The following is a 25,779-nucleotide window of genomic DNA, read 5'->3' on the forward strand; positions in this document are numbered from 1 at the left end:
AAAAGGCAAGATTTTGGTGCATTAAGGCATAACCTTCCTCCACCTCCACGGCACCCCAACCCCTCTGTCCCTCCCCAAGGAACTGCAATCCCTTTAAAAGTTTGATGGAGTTCAGCTGAGCGGAGTTTAGTAAACAAGTAATGCATACCTAGATGCTCCAAGTACAGTGCCTCTGCCTTGGATGGTGCAATGCCCAACTGCAGCCACTACGGCCAGGAAGGTGGAAGACTGGACAGAACAGTCGGAGAAAACCGGGGTGAGGAAATGGAGGAGGAGTAAGGAGAGGAGGAGAGGGAAGGAGGGGTAGGGAGGAAGAATGGGAGGAGCTTCAGTGGGAGGGGCTTCGGGGGGAGGAGCTTCGAGCGGCGGTCGCGCTGCTGGCTCAGACGTGTCGCGACCGGTGGCCGCATGGCTGCGCCCATCTCGGGCCGCGGGGCCCGGGACCTGCTGCAGTTCCTGCGGCTGGTGGGGCAGCTCAAGGTGAGCGGGCGCCGGGAGGGCCACCTGGGGCCCGGGTCGCGGCTGCGCGGGGAGAGGCCGGGGCCGGCCGCGGGGCGACGAGGCTCCTGCTCCCCACCTGGCCCGAGGCCAGCCCCCTTCCTCAGTTCTCCCGGCCTCTTGGGGTCGACAGAGGAAACCCCTCCGGATGGATGCGGTCGTGCGTCCGGACCGTGGTCGGAGGAAGCAAGTGGCGGAGACTGCGTGGCCGGGCTGCTAGGGCCGACCCCAGGCCGAGAGGAGTCCGAGACGCGCTGTTTCCTGTGTCGGCCTGGCGCTCCGATGGGGCCGGCCCAGGCGGCCTTTCGAGAGGTTTCTGGAGGGGATCCGGCGCGGTGATGTGCTGGTCCCTCTGCCCGCGTCTGCCCCGAGTACTTTTGAGGCTCACGACCCCACAACCGGCCAAGTGGGAAGATCAGAACCCATTGGTCCTGCAGGGTTTAAGTGGAGTGCTTAAAATTTGTCTCACAATTACTTATAGAAATAACAAGACTTTTTTTTTTTTTTAACGGAGGATTTTATGTAGCACACACTGGAGTTACATCCCAGGGGTCCTCCTCCTGCCGGTCCACCCCTGGCCACACGTTTTGCAGAATTTCTCCAAGTTCAAAGCAGATTATCTGTTTCATGCCATTGTTTCTACAGTTCATAAAATTCTTTAGAAATGTGAACTCCCGAGTCTCACAGGATCACATCATGATCTGAGTGAAAGGAAGAGTCATGACTGGTGGGTAGCATGAAGCAGTTAGAAATGCCTTATCCTTTCTGCTTCAGAATTTGGAAGTCTGTTGCTTGTTCACGACGCTTTCACCACAGTGTTTTCTACTTGTGTCTAATGAGTTGTTTGAAGTAAAACTTAACAACTCTTATAGTTAGGAAAGATAAGATACTTTACAGTTTTGTTCTTATGTTTTAAGGACTTGTACATGATCTGTACATCAGTAAATCGGTAACATGGAGTAACTTGGGTTTTGGACTTATGTATACTTGTGAATTATTCCTCCCTCCCTCTCTCTTTCTCATTCTCTGCCCTCACTGGTTTATTTGATTCCAGCAGTTGATCATTTAGGTTAGTTAAGCGTTTTTTAATATGTACTGAAACCATGACCCAGCTTCTGTGCCCTATTCCCTGGACTTCTCTTGAAGAGCACCGTAGATAGTTAAAATACTTATTTTTATCAATTGTTTTCTGTTCATTTTTATCAGAGAGTCCCACGTACTGGCTGGGTATACAGAAATGTCCAGAAGCCAGAGAGCGTATCAGATCACATGTATAGGATGGCAATTATGGCTCTGGTGACCAAAGATGAACATCTTAACAAAGACCGGTAAGCTGTGAACTTTGGTGCCGGTTAGGGTCTGTGGGTATGCATGACTCTTCATGACTGAGGCCTGTGTCAGATTCTTGTAGCTTAGTGTATATGTCAAGAAAAATTACTTGAGGCAACCCATACAGATTCAGGATGTGGGAAGGGGCACTATATGCTGATCACTTCAGTTGTTGTAAACTGTACTCTGGGTTTTCTTCTGGCAAGTGAAAGAGCCTACCTTGGTCTCAAGGAAACTTAAGTGTGATGTGAGGGTTTCCAGGGCCTTGAAGGTAAAGTGTCTTTTGTCTAAAATTGTATCCATACACTGTGTGTACCTTTATTTCACCCCTTTTCTGAATAGTAGCACTTATTTGTGAAGTGACTTTTTGAAATTGTATGTGCAGGAAAGAGCTGAGAAAGATATCCTCTCTCCCTTCAGTCAACCAACAAGTGTTTAAAATGCTTTTTGAGGGACTTCCCTGGTAGTCCAGTGGGTAAGACTCCACGCCCAATGCAAGGGCCCTGAGTTTGATCCCTGGGTGGGGAACTAGATCCGTCTTGAATGCCGCAACTAAGATCTGGCTCAGCCAAAATAAATAAATAAAATAAAAAATAAAATGCTTTTTGAGCACAGGACAAACTTTCCTAGCAATACAGTATAAGATAGTAAATAAAACCCAGATGAATTACACAGGCCCAGAGTGGCTTCCATACAGAGCACAAAATAAATTAAGTTAGAAAATTTAACCGAAGAGATCACCTGTTCTTGGGCGGTGTTAATGGAGGAGACAGAATCGGAGTTGACCTCTATGGTGCTGATTAGGTGGAGAAGTAGAAGACAGCACATAAAGAGAGGGCAGAGAAACCAAATCTCTGATGGTAGGAAAGTAAAGGTATATTTTGGAATTGATAAGTAAATCAAATTGATTGAAACAAAGGTCCATTAGGGAGTCTCCGGAGGCCTGTTACTCTGTAGATGGCGTAGAATTTAGGAGGTTTTTGGCAGATGGTACGAGATGAGCACGGTGTCAGATGGAGAGGCTCGTAAGGACAGTCTGAGATTTGAACTAGATGAGAGAGCAGCTGCAGGCAGGGACACCTGTGAGGAGGCTGGGAGGCCTTCTTCTGCCTCGGTGATGGTGGGAACATAAAACAGACTGGCCCTCTGGGGCATTTATCTCATGAACTGCCTTTATTATTTTGATGCTGATTATCCTAATCACTCATCATTATCACTAATAATTATAATCATTTGTTGAATAATCAACATGTTTCAGGAACATAAATTATCAAATTTAGTTTTCATACCAAAGTTAGGAAGTATTATTACCCCTTTTTACGGATGTTAAAAATGAAGGCTGCAAAACTCAGCATTTAAAGAAATTAAGTACCTTGGCAAAGGCCACACAGCTATTAGATGTTGATTGCCAGATGCAAACTCAGATCTGTCCAACTCTACCCATTTCTCTAGAAAGGGCATCATTTTGACATCTGACTAGTACATTGGGGAAATGATAGTTTTTGAATTTTGTATCAGTAAGTAAATGCTCTAACTAGATCACCTCCTGGCTTTTTAATCTAAAGTTATCAACCTTTTAAAGTGACATTTGAGAAACCAGCTATTTTTTTTTTAATTCATGCTAACAATTTCCCCTGTATTCTCATGTATTGTGCTGAATATTAACTAGCAGTTTTGATTCAGAACTGTTGCAGGCTGGCAGAATATAATTACTTTAGAAAATACTGCATTAAAATAAAATACTCTGTGAGGCTGGAGAAAGAAAACTATATTATGTAACTTCAAAGTAGTACAGAGAAGGAATCTGTAGTGAATATAATTCTGTGTAATTATTCACCATTTCTTGCCTGGTCAGATGTGTACGCCTAGCCCTGGTTCATGACATGGCAGAATGCATCGTTGGGGACATAGCACCAGCAGATAACATCCCCAAAGAAGAAAAACATAGGCGAGAAGAGGTCAGTGTTGACTGTTGACTCCACAAAAGACCCCCAGAAAAACCCACTGCTGAAACAAAGCTAAGTTTATTAGACCTATTGCAGTAAGGGAGAGTACCCCTTGATGGAGTTTTAGTAGTGTCTCAGAAAGGAGGGTGAAGGGAGGGTATTTATAGAGTTTTAGGACCTGGGCTGGAGGATGTTTGGATGCATCTTACAAGAGGAGCTACTATCTTACAAGATGGGATTGCATAGAGTTTAGGACATAATAACTTTGGGGTGGTAGGGCTGGTGAGCCAAGGTCTTAACAAGCGTCTTGAAGGGCAAGCTGTTAGTGCTTACTCTATTTTGGGTGGTTTACAATCTTACCTTCCAGAAGTAAGGATTTCTTGGAATAAGCAGTGAATTGGTTTTGCTTATTCTAAGCCTTGTTTAACACAGAGACAGGACATTTTGTTGGTTTCAGTTCTCATGGAGGGGCATAGAGGGGACCTGAACACAGAGTACAGATAGTACGGCTTTCATTAGAACAATGGAAATAGCTGGAACTTGAAGGAATTCTCCATGCTAGTTTAAGCTCTTTGGAGAGAAGTTCTATAAAGCCCAAGAATAATCATTATTATAATTAGTATTTAGTAAATTTTAAATTAGTCCTTTGATTTAGTGGTTAAAAGTAAAGAAAAAAATTTTGTATTAGTAAAAAATGAATAACATCAATAAAACATTGTCTGCTGATTTGGACTCTAAACCAGAGTCCAGGGACAAAGAGGAAGACATATTTGACACAGAGACTGGAAAATCCAGGAAGGTTTTTTTTTAAAATGCTGAATGGCTGGTTTCCAATTCAGGGATTATTGCAAGCTGCTTTTATTGTAGGCCAGAGGATTGATCCTAAATGTCTAAGTCAACAGATCCTTCATCAAGGTGGTTTAACAGGGAAGGTGGGCTTAAATAGCTGTTCTCGGAGCTGGCGGAGGCTAGAGCTCAGTAGCCAACAGCATTTTTGCCCCTCTAGAGGCAAGAAGATCTATAAGGAATCTCAGTTTAGGAGTTCCAACACACCCTAAATTATGGTAGTAAGGGGAATAGTGTAAGGAATGTGTTCTTAGTGTAAATACAGGTCCAGAACACATGAGCATCATGACAGTCTGTGAAAATGGAGGAGCTAAGGAAATGTTTCTCTGTAGGAGTCTAGACTGTCCTGAATAAAGAACTCCTAGGTTGACTGGCAGGATTAACACAAAAAGAAAACAATTAGCTCAAGATGCTGAGTTGCGGAGAGGAGTTAGCCCCAAACCAGAGGATGCTGGGTATTGACATATGACATAGAGAAAAAGGAGGAGGAAAAGACTCCTCAATTATATAGCACGTTTCAGGATGTACGATGGTTTCATTCAAGGGTAAATGTATACCTTGTGGAGGAGAAATCACATACTGAAGTACCAGAGGGTGACCAGAGACCTTAAAGTGACGCAAAGGAAGAAGAGAGTGTTCCCGTATCGGCACACAAGGAATGTGAGGTTCATTCCACAGAGGAGCGAGTCAGAACCTTCTGAAGAAAAAACATTCAGTAGGAAGGATCTCCAACCACTGGAGACAGAGAAAACCTACCTGTGTCCTGACAGAAGCTGAGTCCTGGCTAGTGACACCCCCCGGAGCGGGGCATAGAGGGGACTTGACACTCAGTGCTGCTTCTTCCTGGATGCCGTATGCAGGCAATGATGAAAAGCCTGCCCAGCCTCATTAAACCTCCTGGCTGCTGCCCACTCCATCTGATTTATAGGAGAATAAATACCATCAGAAGGGACAGGGGAAACATCTTAAAGAACCCCAAGTTCTTGGACAGGAAACCAAAGGCTTGGGGAGTGCTGATACTCCATTGCCTCTTCCTCTGCTAGTTAGGATTTGGGACAGAGAAAAAGATCTGGGAGGTGAACAGTTCTTTATGCAGATGGTGTTTATGAATAAGATGTGGATGTCTGAGCCATAACTTAAGATAATTAAATGAGGGTTTCTTGGCTCCTTGAGGTGGAATGCACATACTGAAAACCAGGAAGTATCATTTGCCCAGAGGCTAGCCAACGGCATCAGAAAGGCTTTAAACCCAAGTAGGAATGGGAGGAGAAATACTTGATAAAATTGGAAGGCTGATTGTCTTGGAGGAGAGTAGGTATTAAGATGAAAGGGCGAATGAAGGTGTAGAAGAGAAAATTCAGGGGGGCCAAAAGTAATACTTGTAGTCTGACTCCCCTCCTAAACAGGATAAAATCAACTTTATATTATAACCCTAGTTGGTAAATGATGCCTGGTAGGGATCATTAAGAAGTAGTGGGATGAAGCTTGACTCTGGAATATAGCAATAGCAGGTTATATTCCTTGGCAAAGGGAAAACTTATTAAAACAGAAGGCAGAGTTATGATATATATGTACCTGAGAGTTAAAGTTGCTGAAGAACTAGAGGTTAAAAGGGGAAGAACCAAACTTTATTATGGGAGTAAACATGGCAAGATGGAGAAAGTGAAAAATACAGTGAACATTTTACAGAGTGCTTTTCCTGTGCCAGATAATGAGCACTTTATATATATATTAACTATTTAATCCTCACAGCAATCCTTTCAGGTAGGTACCACTATTAACCCCATTTTACAGATGAGAAACCTGAAGGACAAAGAAGTAACTTGCACAGGGTTCCACAGCTAGTAAATGGCAAGCAGCGTTTCAAACCCCATCTGAATCTACAGATTGTCATTAACTGTTGCACTCTTCAGCCTCACCAAAGGTGTGTGAGTGATGAATACTGCTTTCTGGGTGCTTGTCACAAAACTGACAGACATTTGCTGAAAGCTTCACTCAGCTCAGAACTGTAGGCAGATTCTTTTTTTTTTTTTTTTTTTTTGCGGTACGCAGCCCTCTCACGGTTGTGGCCTCTCCCGCTGCGGAGCACTGGCTCTGGACGCGCAGAAAGCTTCACTCAGCTCAGAACTGTAGGCAGATTCTTGACATGCTTTGCTAACAGGAAGAAGCTAGGGAGATTATCACTCTAAATCTCTGTGAACAAGACAAAACTCAGTTTAGAAGTGGGAGTGGCAGGGCTCACCATCAGGCAGGGCAAGTCTGACATCTGCAGCCATTTGTCCTGGACTTCAATGAAGTCGATTTCAGTGGCTCATTTGAAAAGGTAGGCATGATTCTGTGGCATATGAGGCCAAACAAGGAATAACAACTAAGAGGTCTCACAATGCAATTCTGATTGTATAATAACAAATGATATCAATGAGTTTAGGTCCAGAAAATCATTGCTTAATTTCAGGAAGAGAACAAAAACGTATCTGTTTGCTATGGTTTGTTTTTTAAAAGACATGGTGATTTTAGTCACCAGGAAGCTTATTAATAAGTCAGTAATCATATGTGATTTCCAAAAAGCCAACTCAGCCTTGGGCTGCATTTATAGAAATAGAGCATTTGGCACGATGGAAGCTTTGGTTCCATTGTGTTTCGGGGTCAGACCACATATCAATCACTGTATTCAGTGCTGGGTGCATCGCTCTGAAGGAAATAAAGTCATCCCTTGTCACAGCAGGACTTCTGTGTTTATATTCTAAAAGTTTAATTTTGATATGTCTATTCCTATATGTTATTCAGTTCATTCTTTTCAAACAAAAGCAATGGGCAAACTTATGTTTCTAGAATAGTGTAGAGAAAAGTGATCTATTTATAAAGACACTATTAATTTTTGAAAGTGCAAAGTATTTTCTCAAGTATTTTGCTGAGGTTTATGAAAAAGAAACAAGGGAGAATGCAGGTGCAAAATACCCTAAATTTCATACCACTAAGGCTGCTATAATGGTGCAAACCATTCAAGATGGTGATGTTAGTTACAAGAGCAGATCGTTGACACTGGCCAATATGGTTTGCTCTGGAAGTGGTTGTATTCTGTAACATTTTTTTCTCCCGATAATAAATAATTATATATACAAATATTCATTTTTATTTTTATTGCTTTTTCCCATCTCACCATTTGATTTTATGTGAGACCTTTGCCACTTTTATATACCCACTTTGCCAAAAGTGGTTCTTACAACCATATTCTTTTCAAAGAGCCTAAGCTCTAGTTAGAAGAACTGGACCAGATTAAGAGGCATAGGATGAGGATAGTGAAGGAATTGGAAGCCATTTGAGAGTAGATTGCAGACCTCATGCCCCCAAAATGTGATATTTTAGAATTTTGGAGCAACATAGAAATGAAGGAAGAGATGGGAACGAGAGGGGCTCCTGGAACTTGGAGACTAAATATACATACTGAACACCCTCCATGCTCTCACTCTCTCATCTCTGCTTTTCTGTGGGTTTTGGCTCTCCAGGCTCTACTCGGGGCTTCTGTCTCCCAGCCTCTGCTGGACAACTCATACAGATGGTCCCTGAGTGGCTGGTTTGAGTTACATGGCCATCCCTTGGACCAATCACTGGTCGCAGAGATTCTGGCCCAGCTGGGCCACTGCCCACCTGTTTGACATTGTGTTTTTATGAGGGAGGAAGGCAGAAGAGCTGGGGCTATAGGCATAGTGGAAGGACTACAGGGACAATTTTCAGCTTGATGTAAGAAAGTACTTTCTACCAATGCTGCCTAAAGCCCATTTGGGTAACCTCTTGAGGTGCTAGGTTCCCACCACTGGACATGTTTGTGGAGGGAGGATGAGAAGTGCCCAGTGATGCTGCTGGATGGTTGGGCTCATTACCCTTTAACATCTCTTTTCAGTCTGTGAGTCTGTGAGCCTACGAAATGCTGCTTGTAATTTCCTTTATGTTAATAACAATATCTGCCCATTTGTGTAGTGCTTTACATTTTGCAATAAAAACATTTTAACGATAAAAAATGAACATAATGGTATACAAAAAATTTCTTTGAGGTTTGTAATTCACTGATACTTTCCTATTCTCCCCACACTCAGGTTTGTTTTGAACTCTAGTGTGCTTATGGGTGAAATTCATGCGGGCATCTTGCAGTTCATCCACAAGATGTAAAATCCATAAAACTCTTAGAGGAAAACATAGGCAGGACACTCTATGAAATAAATCACAGCAAGATCCTTTTTGACCCACCTCCTAGAGTAATGGAAATAAAAACAAAAATAAGCAAATGGGACCTAATGAAACTTAAAAGCTTTTGCACAGCAAAGGAAACCATAAACAAGACAAAAAGACAACCCTCCGAATGGGAGAAACTGTTTGCAAATGAAGCAACTGACAAAGGATTAATCTCCAAAATATACAAGCGGCTCATGCAGCTCCATATCAAAAAAAAAAAAAACAACCCAATCCAAAAATGGGCATAAGACCTAAATAGACATTTCTCCAAAGAAGACATACAGATGGCCAACAGACACATGAAAGGATGCTCAACATCATTAATCATTAGAGAAATGCAAATCAAAACTACAATGAGATATCATCTCACACCAGTCAGAATGGCCATCATCAAAAAATCTACAAACAATAAATGCTGGAGAGATTGTGGAGAAAAGGGAACCCTCTTGCACTGTTGATGGGAATGTAAATTGATACAGCCACTAGGGAGAACAGTATGGAGATTCCTTAAAAAACTAAAAACAGAACTACCATATGACCCAGCAATCCCACTACTGGGCATATACCATGAGAAAACCATAATTCAAAAGGAGTCATGTATCACAATGTTCATTACAGCACTATTTACAATAGCCAGGACATGGAAGCAACCTAAGTGTCCATCGACAGATGAATGGATAAAGAAGATGTGGTACATATATACAATGGAATATTACTCAGCCATAAAAAGAAACGAATTTGAGTTATTTGTAGTAAGGTGGATGGACCTAGAGTCTGTCATACAGAGTAAAGTAAGTCAGAAAGAGAAAAACAAATACCATATGGTAACACATATATATGGAATCTAAAAAACAAAAAAAGGTTCTGATGAACTTAGGAGCAGGACAGGAATAAAGATGCAGATGTAGAGAATGGACTTGAGGACACAGGGAGGGGGAAGGGTAAGCTGGGACGAAGTGAGAGAGTGGCATGGACATATATACACTACCAAATGTAAAATAGATAGCTAGTGGGAAGCAGCGGCATAGCACAGGGAGATCAGCTCGGTGCTTTGTGACCACCTAGAGAGGTGGGATAGGGAGGGTGGGAGGGAGATGCCAGAGGGAGGGTATATGGGGATATATGTATGCGTATAGCTGATTCACTTTGTTATACAGCAGAAACTAACACAACATTGTAAAGCAATTATACTCCAATAAAGATGTAAAAAAAAAAAAGATATAAACTCCTTGGCCTCGCTTCTGATACTTCTGTAATCATTTCACACCTTCCTCATTGTCCTTATTTGTGTCTGGTGTGCTGTAGGCCACAAAATAAGTGCTCGTGAATAAATACATATGAACAAGTACATTTATTTAATGTACACAGCTGCCCTCCTTGTAAGCCTAAATATTGTCCAATATTCTGCTGCCCCTTTGGGAGTTATTTGTAAGAGTTTGAGTCCATTATTTGGCATTTGTAGATGAGTTGTTAAATGAATGTGAATATGATTAAAGTAATGATTTGATATTTCAGGAAGCTATGAAGCAGCTAACCCAGCTCCTCCCAGAGGATCTCAGAAAAGAGCTCTATGAACTTTGGGAAGTAAGTATATCTGATGGGTTGCTTTTTATTGTAACTGAATTTATATGGCTCATCAGTGTTTTATTTGACTTAGACTATCTCAGTAAGCTGTCTCCAACTTGTTGCTTTTTTGGTCGTGTCACTTTCTCACCTCCCAGCTGCTGCAGGAACTTCTCAGGACTAACAGTAATTTTTCTTCTCATTTCCCTTGTCACCACAAAGCCTGGTACGATACTGACTCACAGCCCCTGGATTTCCTGATGCATGGCTCTCATCCTCCACCCTGTCAACCTCACATTCCCCCACCCCCGTCTCTGGTCCTTGAAAGGAATGTAGGCTTTGGGGTAGTTCAGAACTGGGTTCCCACCTCACTCACCACTTCCTGGCTCAGTGACCTTGGGCTCCTTCCCCTCCCTGAGTCAGTTGTCCATCTCTGAAACCATTAAGGGGTGCTAGGACTGAGTGAGGTCAAGGCCAGCTGCTGCCATGGAGCCCACCGCAGAACGTGGGCTCTGTGGGTGCTCAGTCCCTCCCTGGTGCTGTTTTCCAGCAGTGAAGAGAAAACGACAGACAAACCCTGCCTACTGCAGTTTCTCACTCCCCTCCAGCCCCACTGACCCTCCCTTGCCTGAGCCTCTAGCCCCACCCCTTACGCTTGGGTAGCCCTGCCTCTCACTCTCACTTTTCACGTTTCCTTCAAAGCCCTGCTCCCTCCTCCTGTCTTCTGAACCTGACCTTCCACCTTTTCTTTCACCCCCTAAAACTTATATGTACCTCCAAATAAGACCTTATTTGGAACTAGGATTCTTACAGAGGTAATCAAGTTAAAATGAGGTCATTTGTGTGGGGCGCTTTTCCAATATGACTGGTGTCCTTATAAAAAGGGGAGTTTGGATGTAGAGACACACATATTGGAAGAATACCATGTGAGCATGAAGAAGGCCATCTGTAAGCCAAGGACAGAGGCCTGGAGCAGTTCCTTCCCTCACAGCCCTCAGAAGGAACCAACCCTGCAAATACCTTGATTTCCAATTCCCAGCCTCCAGAACTGGGAGATAATAAATTTCTGTTGCTTAAGCCACCCGGTTTGTGGTACTTTTTACAGCAGCCTTAGAAAACTAATTTTCTCTCTCTTTCTTCCTCTTTCCCTGATTCTGTGCAGTGGCTACTTTATTATATTCTTCGTTATTTTTTAATTATCTCTATATTCTCTCTGTTTGGCTCTTTACTGTATCTGTTAGAGTTTTGTACAGTTATAGCTGAAAGAAAGCCTGTTTCCAGCTCCCTTATTTTATAGATAAGAAGACTGGAGACTAAAGAGTTTTGCCTTCCCCAAGGTCTCTTAGCCAGCTGGTGACAAAGCAAGGCCACAAGCCTGCCTCCTAACTCAGCGTTTTCTTTATGTCGTTACGCTGTATGTTAATTAATTGAACAAGCATTTATAGTTCTTATGTATTCATGATACTATGTCAGTTACTTACTATTAATTGTAAGAGACCCTGGGTTTCCAGGGGCTGCTGTAACAAATTACCACGAACTCGGATGGCTTAAAACAACAATGTATTGTCTCACAGTTTTGGAGGCCAGAAGTCCAAATCAAGGTGCTGGCAGGGCCATGCTCCCTGAAGGCTCTGGGAGAGGATCCTTCCTTCCCTCTCCCTAGCTTCCTGTGAATGCGTCTTCCAGCTTTGACATCCTTGCCTTCTGAATACATTGTTCAAGTCTCTGCCTCCTTAGTCAGGTGATGTTCTTCCTGTGTCTGTATCTGTGCCCAGATTTCCCTCTCGTAAGGATGTCGGTCATTGGGTTGAGGTCCATGCTAATCCATTATGACTTTATCTTAATTTGATTACATCTGCAAAGACTCTATTTCCAAATAAGGTTACATTCGCGCATTACAGGTAGACATGATTTTGTGGGAACGCCATTCAACAGAGAACACAGACTCTCATATTAACTTATGTATGTTTTAGATTCATGTACATTGGCTTCAATACCAGATTTCCAAGGTTCAAATTACTGGCTCCTCTGTTTACTAGCTATGTGATCTTGGGCGACTTACTGAACCTCTCTGTCTCAATTTCCTCATCTATAAAATGCTACTAATAGTAGTATACCTATTTTATAGGGTTGCGTGGCAATCAGATGAATATATGTAAAGCAGTTAGAATATTGCCTGACGCATAGTACACTCTGTTTTTCTGTCTCCAGTCCATATGTTCTGATTTTGATTTAAGAAAATAGGGTCACTCTGTACGCAGGGAACTGAGTACTGGTTACATAGAAAATGGCAGTTGATCGATTTCTGAAACGTTAATCACTGCTATTCACAACTGTAAATAGCTGTCAGCCCACAGGGTCACATCTAGTTAAAGCAATTAGATATCCTCGATTATAATTTATCTTTTACCATAGAAGTGTGAAGTCAAATTTTAGTAAGTCAAGGGAAAACATTTTCATTTTTTTCCTCGAAGTATCACAGAAAGATATCCGCCCTACCACCTGCATTTTGCTTTAAAGAAATAACCCTTGGAATCCCGAGGCAAAGCAAGAGGTGCTCCCTGCCATATGCTGAATGCCTGGCACACTCACCTGCCCTTGGATTGTTTCCCAACATACAGCTGAAGATACTGTTGGGTTAACAAGTACCCCTTAAAAAAGCCTCTCTCTGTTCTATCCTTTGAAGTACAAGTGCAGTATTTTGGTGGGGAGTTTGATATACAGCAACATGAGGGTCCTGGGTCCCAGAGGGAGAGTCACTAGGAGGTAGGAAAGTGGAACACATAAAAGACAACTTTATATAGTCAATACTTCATGTAGGGCCAATCTTTCCCCAAGGGAGAGGGAGGTAACCTTTGATCTTCCTCTCCTTTCCTCTCTTTCTCTTTCCTTTGGTCCTCCATGTTGAGAACCTGGAACTTGTATCTCTTTCCTGCTTGAAATCCTCATCCTTCTGTTGTTCTGAAAACCCCAGTCAGAGCTGCATCTAATAAAAACCAAGAAATCTTCAGTGATTCACATCACATCACCCTGCTGAGAAAGCATGACAGGTTCATTATCTGAACACATCTAGGGTGGAATTACAAATGAGAACTTGGCAGGGAAATCAGTTGGGAATACTTTGGTCTTAATAGAAGAATGGTTCTGTATAGTATTAATTGGGACTGGTGGTTTTGTGACATGTGTCATGCACTATGAAGCAGACTGCCTCTTATTTCTGGTCTGCACTGAGGAGGGAGGGAACAAAGGGAAGAGGAAAGGTAAAAAAGCCACACCTCGTCCACTACCTTCACCGCCTCCCTGCCACCAACACATGCACATACCCATGGCATGAAGAGTTCTCAGACCCTGGCTGTATCCTCAAGAGCCATAACCCGGAGGGACTTGATTAACTCCTCCCTATTTGGAAAGCAGGGACAGAGATTTTCATTGTAGAGTGGTAACCGAAATTAAATGAGAAAGCTAGAAATTCACTTCAAAAGGAAAAGGAAACGCGACATTAAATGGAGAGGGAAATAATTTGAGAAGCATACGATGAAATATTAGCTTGAAGTTGAAAAGACCTGCTCTACTCAGGTGGATTAAAGAATAATGATCTTGAAGATAAGTTACTAAACAGGAAGGAAAATGCTTGGAAGTGTCCATGTGAACACATGAGGCCTCGCAGGCATCGGGTGGAATAGATGGAGCTGTGAGCACCGCCTTCCCACATACAGCGCCGCCGTTAAGCTGTGGAGTTGCAGGTGACTAGTCTCTGTGATGGGTTTGTATGCAGTGGAGAAATGTGGCCAGTGCAGAATGTGCTTTTAGCTGTGACTCTGATTTCAGGTACCAGAATGAGAGTTTTCCTGGAATAACCTATCATGCAGCCCTAATCATGTGGCTTTAATTGTCCCTTTACTTAGGAATATGAGACCCAATCTAGTGCAGAAGCTAAATTTGTGAAGCAGCTGGACCAATGTGAAATGATTCTTCAGGCATCTGAATATGAAGACCTTGAGAACAAACCTGGGAGACTGCAGGACTTCTACAATTCCACAGCAGGTACGCAATGCTGCTTTCAATAAGCATCACTTTAGTTTGGCTTAATTTACTCCTAGTGTATAAATGGTAGTCATAACATTATATTATATGTCCACTGTTGTTACCCTCCTCTGACACTTTCGTATGGAGCATCTAAGAAGCAAATGGTGGGGTTTATGGTATGAGGTGACCTAGTGCACAAGAGCATTGCCGCCCTGGAGTCTGAGCACCAGGTTCACATCACACATACTAGCTGTGTGCTTCCAGGCAGTCTCCTGACCTCTCTGAAAAATGGAAATCATAATACCCTACTTAAGACATAGGCTGGTTTTGAGATTCAAGAGAGATAATGTATGTCAAATGCATTATAATATGTAAGTGCTTTATAGATGTCAGGTCATGTTAAGGTGGAGGTAGAAATAGAGACTCAAAAAGAGAAAACTCCAAACAGCTGAAGTCACCGTCGTCATTATAGCTCTTCAGAGCACAGGCCTAAAGTCAGACTGCATGGGTTTGAATCCTGGTTCTGCCACATACAATTTACGTAACTTCCAGTAAATTAATACTTAACCTAGCTCTGGGCCTTCGTTTCCTTATTTTTAACTTGAGGATAATTACAAAATCTACTTTATAGGGTTATTTGAGGATATATATGTGAAGTGCTTAGAATAATGGCTGGCAATAAGCCTTAGCTATCTTCTTTTTTTTTTTTTTTTTTTTGCGGTACGCAGGCCTCTCACTGTTGTGGCCTCTCCCGTTGCGGAGCACAGGCTCCGGATGCACAGGCTCAGCGGCCATGGCTCACGGGCCCAGCCGCTCCACGGCATGTGTAGATCTTCCCGGGCCGGGGCACGAACCTGCGTCCCCTGCGTTGGCAGGCGGACTCCCAACCACTGCGCCACCAGGGAAGCCCGCTATCTTCATTTTGATTCAGCTTCTAGAGTGAGGCACCAGGTGCACTGACCGCCGGTGTTCATGTTGCTCCCTGGAGTAGAACTCCATCTCTCTTCCCTGGGAGTTCTTCAGGCTCAGCTCAGCCTCCATCTCCCCTGAGAATACTGTTAGCGATGATTTTGGGGGGACCTCTCTGGACCCTTTTGTGACCTCATCAAGTAGAGGAAAGTCCCAGCTCCAAAATATGCTCCAAACTATAATTTGCATTGTAATGAAGTTGATGTGATTTTCCTTCTTTCTTTTCCAGCCCCACTACCTCTGCCCTAGATAAGGCCCTCATTATTTCTGTATTGAACTGTTGTTATAACCACCTAATTTAATCTGCGAGGCTCATGAGTTCATCCTGCATGTCTCAGTGCTTTCCTCCTTTGTAGATATAGGTATCATCACCTCTTGTTTTTTAAACGTTTGCGGCTTTCCTCTTCCTTAAAAATAAAATCTTGACAATTTTTAAGTCATCTGAACAGCTCTGCAGGCTAAGGCCACTCAGCTGTCTGGTTTCCTCTCCTAATCTTCCCTGTCACAGCTGAGCGTTCCCTTCTTTTTGCTCAATCTGCCTTCGGTCTGCAGCTTGCCTTAGCGTTGTCACAGTCTGACTTGCATTCTCCGTAATGATGTTCCTCGTTGGGTTTCTTTCCAAAACGCCACTTGCCCACCCCACCCTATCGTAAGCTGTTTGAGGGCTGAGACCAACCAGCTTTGTCTTATCTGTCCTCGATATAGGTGATGCTCAAAATGTTTGACTTTGGTTCAGTGGAATAATGTTGTAAACCAGGGGTCAGCCAACTATAGCCCGTGGGCCTAACTGGCTGCTGCTTGTTTCTATCAATAAAGCTTTACTGAAACAGCCATGCTCTTTCTTTCTCTGTTGTCTATACTGTTTTCATGCTACAGCAGCAGAGCTCAGTAGTTGGCAGCAAAGACCAAATAGTTCACAAAACCTAAAATATTTACTATCTGACTTCACACGAAAAAAGGTTTGACCAATGATTGGGTTACTAGATAGCATATTTCCCCAATGAGGTAATAAAGTATGTCATGTTTATGTTGTTCTTTGCATTTTAATACTATTATCTTCTATTTTGGTACATTTCACAATGAAAAACAGAAAATGAAACATGAGAATACTAGTACAATCAAAAACTATGGGAGCTGGAAGGTCATCTGGTTTAAACTCCACATTTTATTGCGGAAGAAACTTGAGCCTGGAAAGAGGGTGATGTGCGCACAGCTGATGAGATTAAAATTCACTGCACTTTCCACTGTGGTGCACTATTTCTAGTAAAAAATTAGTAAACTTAAACAGTGTAAATGATGTAAGAAATGGTTTCTTCCTATTTCTTGCCCTGGTTTGGACCAGGGTAGTAATGGTAGAAAAAGTAAGAAGTCAGATTCTGGATATATTTTGAGTATAGAGTCGACAGGATTTGTGTATGAGGTGTTTATAAGAGGAGTCTGAGGATTTTGGACTTTCCACTAGACAGGAAAGATGGGGGGAAGAATAGGTTTGGAGGAAGAAAATCAGGGGTCCCAGAAGCCAAGGGAAGAAAGTGTTTCAAGAGGGCAGGAGTAGCTGTCGGATTTAGCAACATGGAGCTGATCGGTGTCCTTGGTAAAAGCAGTTTTGGTGGAATGACGTTAAGTCTGACAGCACGACTCTTACACCGTGGGGCAGAGGATGGCCTGGAAGCAACGAGGAGTGTGGAGGACAAGCCCTGGCCTGGTGGTAGGAGCTGCATGAGACAGAAGACAGCCACGGGTGGAGGGGCTGCAGAGAAAGCTGTATCCTCAGGACGAGTAGGTGTCAGTTAGGGCAAGAAAGTGAAGGGGACGTTCAGAGAAGAGATTGAGCACAGCGAATCAATGGAATAGAGTTAACTGTGGAATGAAGCGCAAGCAACAAAAGACACTGGCAAGAGAAGACAGTCAGGGAAGAAGGGACGGTGGGTTTAACCATCCCCCGCCCACCACGTGCTAGCCACCACCCACCTAAGAGAGCTCGGAGCTTGGTTGCTGCCCAGGGCAGAAGCCCAGAGGGGCCAAGGAGCCAGGAAGACAGCACAGACTAGCTGGTTTCATTGTAGATGTTTGCACTCTTGTTTGCATCCTGGGACAGCCCAGACCCCCTGGTCTTCCTATCAGTCTTTTTATATGTAGGTGCATTGTTCCCCACAACTAACTGCAGATTCAGAATGGACAGCGATTGTTCTCAGTTCTCTGGACTCCATCCTCCCTGAGTTTCCCTGGAGTTCCTGGTAGGAGTACTCAGAGGCTGCCTGGTGAGGTTTTCCCCAGGTCTGCCTGAGCTGTAGTTCTTTGCCTGATTCTCATGCTTACGCTTGATAGCATCTGGGGTGACTAGCGTAAGCTCCGAGTGGTTGCGTTTGGCCTCTCTCCAGGACCTGGAATCTTACTCTGCGTTGGAGTGAAGTATGGGTCAGATCACAGAATCGGGCTCCTGACAAGCCCTAGGATCCAGCTGGAGAAACTGATGTATTCACTTGTCATTATCTTTTTCCCTATCTTCTTGCATTGCAGGAAAATTCAGTCACCCTGAGATAGCCCAGCTTGTTTCTGAACTTGAGGCACAAAGAAACGCTAACATAGCTGCCGCCGCCAGTGAGCCACACTCGTGAGATGCACTCCTGTAACAAACATTTTATTTTTCTGTTTCATGGTATTGTGTTTTGCCACTGTTGGTCTGTTGATTCCCCAGATGCGAGTCTGTTTATTTTCAATTGCCTGGACTCCAGCAAGAAACGTGATAAAATTTGGACAGTAAAAGAAGGTACAGAACAGGGTGTGGTCCTGAAAAGGCCATGGATGAAGACTTGGAGGGTGGGGGGCTTTTTATGAACTGAGTAAATAAATTTTTAAAACCTTAAACTTTGGAATATTTATTACTGATTTTAAGTCATCTTATTCTGAGTTAATAACCTACCTCCCTGAAGGCCAGATTCGTTGAACAAGAGAAAATTTAATTATGATTGCTCTTAAGAAGATTCTTCAGCTGGGTTAGTGATAAGGATCCAGGAAAGACAAAAGTATCATAATGCATTCTCCCATCAGATGAGATGCTGCTTTATTCAGATGCTGCAGCCAGATTTTTAATTCACTATGATCTGCTTTAGGCCCCTGATCATAGACTTGTAAACCTGGTAACTGGTTCTGCCCCTGCCCCCGTCAGTCCTTTCTGTCATTTGGGGATATAAATCTGGGCATGCGATCTCAAATGGCATTTCTCCTCCTCTGTTTTCTCCTGGCTGATTTATATTCTTCAGACCGACCTTGATTATAAGATATTTATCACCAGAGAAATATATGCGTTATTACTGGGTCACGGGACCTTATGGAGAGGACACATCAGACCCGACTTCTTCCCCTCATCTCCCTAGCATAGGGTAAGTAATCTGCCCGCTTGCCTTTACATGTTGCACAGCCACTGAATGGTGAGGAAGGGAAGGCTATCCATGCAGACCTGCTCAGTAGTTTGGTGGGAGCATGATGCCTGTCCCTTTAATTCAAATGTCAGTTTCCATTTGAAGAAGGCCTAAAAAGGCTGGCATGGTGAGAATCCTAGGCACCGTTTCTTTGGAAACTTTGCAGTATCCATGGATACCCAATCTGCCGGAAGCAAGGTGCATGATCTCTTTAGGAGCAACACAAACGTGTACATAGAGCTGATCTGCATTGAAAAGAGCAGTGCTGCTCTGCACTGAGATGCTGTTGCGTCACAGCAACAGTATGTAAAAAGCAGTAAATAGTTGAAAGTCAGCAAAGTCTGGTTATTCACTGGAGATACGGTTTAGAAGAAAACAACTATATCTATCAGTGTTTTGGAGTTTTTTCTCCTGGCATGAAAACATACACACAAAATAACCCTTGATAAAGTTCAAATATTTGTAACCAGAAGATCTCTGTGGCCCTGGAGTTTTATTTGGGTTGTTTGCCTGTTGTAATTTTCATAAATCCACACAGAGACTCTCGAAGTCTTTACTGGGTCAGACTTAATACTGGTCACAATCATTATCTCAGTTTTCCATTTACCTACCAAATGAGGGTTCACACTTAGTCCTAAACCTTCCTTATTGGGCTAATATATTTAAAAACAGAAAATGTAATGGTGTTATAAATAAAATATCCTTTAATAAGGACAAAATGAAGATCAGTAAAAGAAGATAGCTATTGCATTCACCAGCCGATGTCTACAAATAGTTAAGCATTATCAATCTAATGTTTTTTTCTTCTTAGATACCTGTGCTACTTGTCTGGAATTGGTCTTCTGAATAACAAACCCTAGAACTATGTTGCCGAGTAAATAATTATTCTTGGGTTGAACTGTTGGTTCGCAGACCGGCTCCCCTACGCGGAGGGCAAGGCGAGACTGCAGAAGAGGCAGCCACTCCAGCTTAGTAGGTGGCCAGTTCATAAGCAAGGCAACTTACATATGCAGCTTGTCAGGGGCGGCCTCAAGACAAGATCTCTGCACTCGCCTGTCAGACTCTTGAGTTTATATAGAAGCTTTAACTGGCTTCAGTCAGTCATGTGTACCGTCCAGATGGTCTCAACCATTGCCGTCACAAGGCAGCTTCCTGAAACAGCTCCTAGTGTGGGAATGGTAGGTGGAACACACATTACACGCACAGCGATGGGGGTGAGTAGCCTCCAATTGCCTGGGCCCAGCTCTCTGGTCAGCTGGTGGTCACATCCTCCTGATGACCTCCAACATGAACTCAACAAAAACAATTCCTTGTTACCTCTTGGTAATGAGGAAGAGACTACCCCGCACTCAAAAAGAGGAGCAGCTGGAAGGGTTGGTCTGCAGGGGGCACCTCAGGCTAGTTCTCCCTGCCTGGTCCCTGGGGCTGATCCGGGTCGGGTGGAGGTGGGGGTGGTTCTATCTCCAAAACAGTTCCTTCTTTTCCCATTGTCTGTGGGCTACCATTTCCCTAGCTCTTACGTAATTCTCAATGCCCTTATATCTGACAAATACTAATTCTAACAGAATGGCCAACCTGTTCGTCTTAAAATCTTGTAACGTATGCTCTGGGATAAATGACTAACGAAGTGCCTTGGGAAGAGCATCCTCTGTACCCAGCATTTTTATTTAAGTAACTTGCCAGTCTTTATAGACAAAGTGAGATTGGGGATGATTTCTATGGGAGACTTAGGATTATGTTATTTGTGGTTTGCCTTGATATATATATTCTTTATGGTAGAAACTGAAAGTCAAGTAGAAATGCAGAATAAAGAATTTTACCATTCTTAAATAAAGATTATCAAAAATAACCGTAAGACTTTGCCAAATATAGTTTGAAATTATATTTGAACGCCAGGTTTGAAGAAGTTGCTTTACATGTCATATTTAAATCACTTTTTAACCTTATCACCACCTTCCTTTATTGTACCCATCCACACTCCAATTTAATAAAAAGGGAGAGGAGAGGCTTGGGGTTAAAGTTCACAACCTTATGCACCATTTTACAGTGAAGTTCAACAACTTTCAAGCTGATGGGTAAGTTTGGAACAATGCACTGTGGCAGAAGAGCCGCTTAGATTCCCAGAGTTCTCTTCACGTTGACCACTGTACGTGGCATGGCTTATCAGGACAGTTTGTTCTGTTGTCTATGGTTCAAGAGCAGATTTATAAGAAAATGTGTAATTTAGGGAAAGATACAGATTGCTTTGCTGACATGACCTACCAATAGTCATAGTCTATGAGATTTGAGTTTAAGATAAATTTGCAGTGTAAATTTCTGAATATTTTCCATCAAAGCAACAGGATTTTAAAAGTAATGAATGGTTAAATTACAGAATGGCTTACTTAAAAACAGTTTATTTTGTAATCACAATTCACATTGGAGTTTTCAATTATTGAGATGCATTTTTGGTATCATACATGTTGTGGCATTTCGTATACTTGGCTGGCCTGACCTGAAGTCGTTTTGATTTGTTAGAAAAAGGCTATGTCCATTGCGTGCAAATACTGTTCAGTACTTGTGGAACACTTTAAACTACTGCATGTGAACTAAGCCCAGCTGGACAAAATAGGGCAACTCAGCGGCCAGTCAAGTTGGGACATACTTGCCTATGCAAAGTCAGGGAGACACGAGCAGCTCCTGAGTGAGTAAGCAGTGAGAAGATGAGACCTACCAACCAAAAACGGATTTAATTATTCTACTCACACATCCGATGACAAAATGAAAAAAGAGATGTCATGGCCATTATGTCGCTCCCAGATGAGAGGGAATAATTTTAATTAAAAACAAACTTTTCAATTAATAGAGGTGATGTGAATATAGTTTCTAAAAAACTGATGAAATTAGACTTTTTGAAGAATGGTTTAAAATAAACAGCTAGGGACTTTCCTGGTGGTCTAGTGGTTAAGACTCCATGCTCCCAATGCAGGGGACCCGGGTTCGATCCCTGGTCAGGGAACTAGATTCTGCATGCTGCAACTAAGACATGGTGCAGTCAAAAAAATTAAATAAATAAAACAAACAGATAAAATTTATTTTATTTTATTTTAGCTTTGAGGCATTAACACTAATTTTCTTGATTATTTTTCTACCTAATTTTAATACTGTGTTTTCAGATTGTAGGGTTGAGATTATTGTGTGCAGAAATGGGTTGGTGAATGAAAATACGTTTATAGCAACATAACTGCATTTTCTAATACAATGCAGGGTGCTGAATGCAATCAGAACAATGGCAGTGAGTTTACAAAAGGTGACCAGGCAACTGCAGATTGGTCACAGAGAGACCGAGGCCACGCTGTAGCAGGGGGTGAGCAACACAGTCACAAGCCAGTTTGGCTTCAACCAGCAGGCTGGAAGGATAAATTAGGGAGAATGCCAACGCTCCTACTGGCAGGGCTCCTTTGTCCACTCTGCTTCAAGCTTATAGCCCCACACCTATTGCACCTGAGATTTCAGGCCTCAGAGATTACGTGGCCCTGAACCAGTTCGATTTTCAGTTAGGTGTATGGATTGTCCTGCTGCATTAACTTCAATGGACGTTTTTAGGTTGGTCTTACTTCACTATTTACATATATCCACTTCTATTTAATAATAAGTTAAAAAATGAACAATGGGGCTTCCCTGGTGGCGCAGTGGTTGAGAGTCCGCCTGCCGATGCAGGGGACGCGGGTTCGTGCCCCGGTCCAGGAAGATCTCACGTGCCGCGGAGCGGCTGGGCCCGTGAGCCACGGCCGCTGAGCCTGCGCGTCCGGAGCCTGTGCTCCACAACGGGAGAGGCCACAGCAGTGAGAGGCCCGCGCACCGCAAAACAAAACAAAAAACAATGAACATAATATCTCTCTATATCATGTATATTATATGTATTATATATTATTTATATATAATATAGTTATATATATTGCTATCTATATTATGTATATTATATGGATTATATATTATTTATATATAATAGTTATATATATTGCTTATTTAAATTGTGAATTTTTAGTTGGTAGGTCTATTCTACATTCTACAGTGTACATTTAAAAAATGTAGCTATAGGAAGCTACTAACAACAAATGCTACCTAGTAACAAATGTATGTTCCCATTTAGAAGAAAAAAGCAGCATATGATGTGGAAGGTAAACGGTACTGCAGAAATCTGATTGTACTGATTGATGCTTTTTCATTCTTGTGAGCAATTTGCAAACTGGAAACCGTTGCAGAGCCCTGCTTCTCCCATTTTCTAGCAGTTCCCTTTTCAGCTATCTCTTGCCTACTTAACTCAGTAGTCACCAAGTTAACTACTACTCTAGGTAGATTAGAGAGAATTTTAGAATTGTAGATTGTTTCAGCATCCTAAGGTAGTTGAGGTTATAATTACTTACATATCCTCTCTCATATTTTCCAAATTAGCAGAAGTTGGTTTAAAATAGCATCTGCAGAATTATACCTACCACCTTTCAAGGTCATCAGCAGAACTGAAACGTAAAGAAATTAAGAATTCAAAGTCATTAAAATCAATTATTTTAATTGCTTAAATAAACATAAGGAATTAAAGTAGGCGAGGGAGATCGGAAGCAGTTTGATGAAATTCTCAGTGTCATCCCATTCACTGCTAGAGACGGTCAGAAAGAGCCCCATCCTGTGGACAGAACTGAAAGGGGGCACTGAGCCTTCAAAGACATGCACTTCGTACAGGAGTCCAAGCAAAAATCGAAGCAAATAATTAATAGCTACATGTTTGGAAAATATGTTGAATTACACAAAAAACAAGGGTCGTGACCAACTGTGTACCTGCTGGAGCCGACATTTTAAAAGATGACAATCTATGAATACTAAAGTGTGATGGTCACGTGGTCCATCATCAACACAAATTCAAGTGGAAATCATTTAATTAAACTTTCAGGAGAAGCCATTTGAAGAACAAGGTCAAGGCCTGGGTCTTCCAGTGGGATTCTGGTCTTCATATCCGGATGCGCGCGGGCAGGGCAGGGTCCCTGGAGGCGGCTGCGGGCGCGGGCGGGGCCCTAGCACTGCAGCTCCTCCCCCTCGGCCCGCCGGGGGCCACCGGCCGAGCTCTGCGCGCTGGCTTGGGCCGTGGAGCTCAGCACCTCCTCGAAGCTGCCTCCGCCTTGGTTCGTCCCGCCTACTTTCGTCTGAAACGGGTTGAGACACACACATGCAGTTATTTCGTTATTTCTGTAATTTTAAAAATAAGATCGATTGCTTTCAAGTTCACAAATATACTTGTCTTCTTGAAAGGGGATGCAAAGGATGTAGAGAAGTTAGTTTCCTTTAGCAGCGGGCTAGGATATCATTCATATTTGGGTTCTGCGACTGGACTCGACACTTTAATTTGTACAGATTTAGTGACTCTCTGTCTCTTCTACATCAAAATTCTCAGTCCCTTCAGGGGCATATGCAGATCTGTGGATTTGCACCATCTACTCACTCACCCAGAGAACCGATTTAATCAAATGGAATGGGATATTAGATAAATTCCCCCAATTCCACAAATGTGTGAATGCCTTTTAGTGACTCCAGCTTGAGTTTTCCATTTGGGATTTAGCAAGGCAATCTGGATTTCCGGAAAATGTCTCTTGAAAAGCAGAGTGGCTCAATGGAACATGATTTCTGGTTTCTAATACTTTGAGAGTTGGAGATGAATCATGGCTTAAGCACTGCTCCTCTCACATCTTTCCAGGCAGTTGTCTTTATAGGAGGAATATACCTTAAAATGCAAAGTTATGTTTTACGAAGCTCTCTTTTTGTGTACTTGTTATTGGCTAATAAGAATATAGTCAGGGGCTTCCCTGGTGGCGCAGTGGTTGAGAATCTGCCTGCCAATGCAGGGGACACGGGTTCGAGCCCTGGTCTGGGAAGATCCCACATGCCGCGGAGCAACTGGGCCCGTGAGCCACAGTTACTGAGCCTGCGCGTCTGGAGCCTGTGCTCCGCAGAGAACAAGAGAGGCAGCGATAGTGAGAGGCCCACGCACCGCGATGAAGAGTGGCCCCCGCTTGCCACAACTAGAGAAAGCCCTCGCACAGAAACGAAGACCCAACACAGCCATAAATAAATAAATAAATTTTAAAAAAATTAAAAAAAAAAAAGAATATAGTCAGGAAGAAATCAATTTATAATTAAGAAATATGGTTAAGTATTTTGAAAAATTCCGTATTATAAGTTCTCTCAAAAGAATATTTAATGGTCCAAAATGCTTAATGCAAGTCTTGTTAATGGCCACATCGGCCTTCCTTTAACCGTTAACAATATGGAAAAATATTTTGAGGAAAAGAAAGGTATAGAAGATGTTGCTCTTCCCAAAATGCTGTCTACACCTCACTGTCACTTATGATCACTCACAAGGACATAAACCACACTGGGCAATGTACCTGCCAATTGCCTGGCCTGCCCTTTTAAAACCTTAACCAGGATTTAAAAGCAGTTCAGCCATCGCAAATCACACACGAACTTTTCTCCCATTGTCACTAAAATCCCTCTCTGCCTCTGTAAATTCAGTTACTAAGTTGAATTTTTCCACTCTGCTTGGGATTGGAAAACTCATTCTGGAAAGTGACAGATTATAAATATTTTAGGCTTAGGAACCACATCATCTCTGTCACAAATACTCAAATCAGCCATTGTAGAAAGCAGCCAAGACAATACATAAGTGAATGAGCATGGCTGTGTTCCATACAGGCTGTATGAATGGACAGTGAAATGTGAATTTCATGTAATTTAATTTTCAAATCACAAAATATTGTTCTTCCTTTGATTTTTTTTAACCATTAAAAAAAAGTGAAAACCATTCTTAGCACACAGACCGCTCAAAAATAGGCAACCAGCTGAATCTGGCCCATAAACCTTAGTTTGCAGACCTCAGGGACAGAGCACTGATTCCTCCTCCACTCTGTGCTATCTTAGCA

At 42.7% G+C, this 25,779-nt stretch overlaps 2 protein-coding genes across 2 annotated transcripts in view; one reads left to right on the forward strand and one right to left on the reverse strand.

Annotated features, from left to right (window-relative positions):
- The first annotated feature begins 352 nt into the window (after positions 1 to 352).
- On the forward strand, positions 353 to 18,269 carry HDDC2 (HD domain containing 2). Its single transcript, XM_060030542.1, has 6 exons — positions 353 to 480; positions 1,705 to 1,826; positions 3,683 to 3,785; positions 10,365 to 10,433; positions 14,318 to 14,456; positions 17,928 to 18,269. Exons 1-6 carry the CDS (start codon positions 409 to 411, stop codon positions 18,023 to 18,025), a joined length of 603 nt encoding a protein of 200 aa, XP_059886525.1. The 5' UTR covers positions 353 to 408; the 3' UTR covers positions 18,026 to 18,269.
- Positions 18,270 to 23,391: 5,122 nt separating this feature from the next.
- Positions 23,392 to 25,779, reverse strand: part of TPD52L1 (TPD52 like 1) — a 99,831-nt gene continuing 97,443 nt past the window's right edge. Inside the window, exon 8 of the mRNA XM_060030544.1 lies at positions 23,392 to 24,006. Within this exon, the coding sequence (XP_059886527.1) occupies positions 23,878 to 24,006 (129 nt within the window). The 3' untranslated portion in view covers positions 23,392 to 23,877. The remainder of the gene's footprint in view (positions 24,007 to 25,779) is intronic.

The sequence above is a fragment of the Delphinus delphis genome, chromosome 14 (assembly GCF_949987515.2).
Source record: "Delphinus delphis chromosome 14, mDelDel1.2, whole genome shotgun sequence".
In the NCBI taxonomy this organism is placed as follows: Eukaryota; Metazoa; Chordata; class Mammalia; order Artiodactyla; family Delphinidae; genus Delphinus; species Delphinus delphis.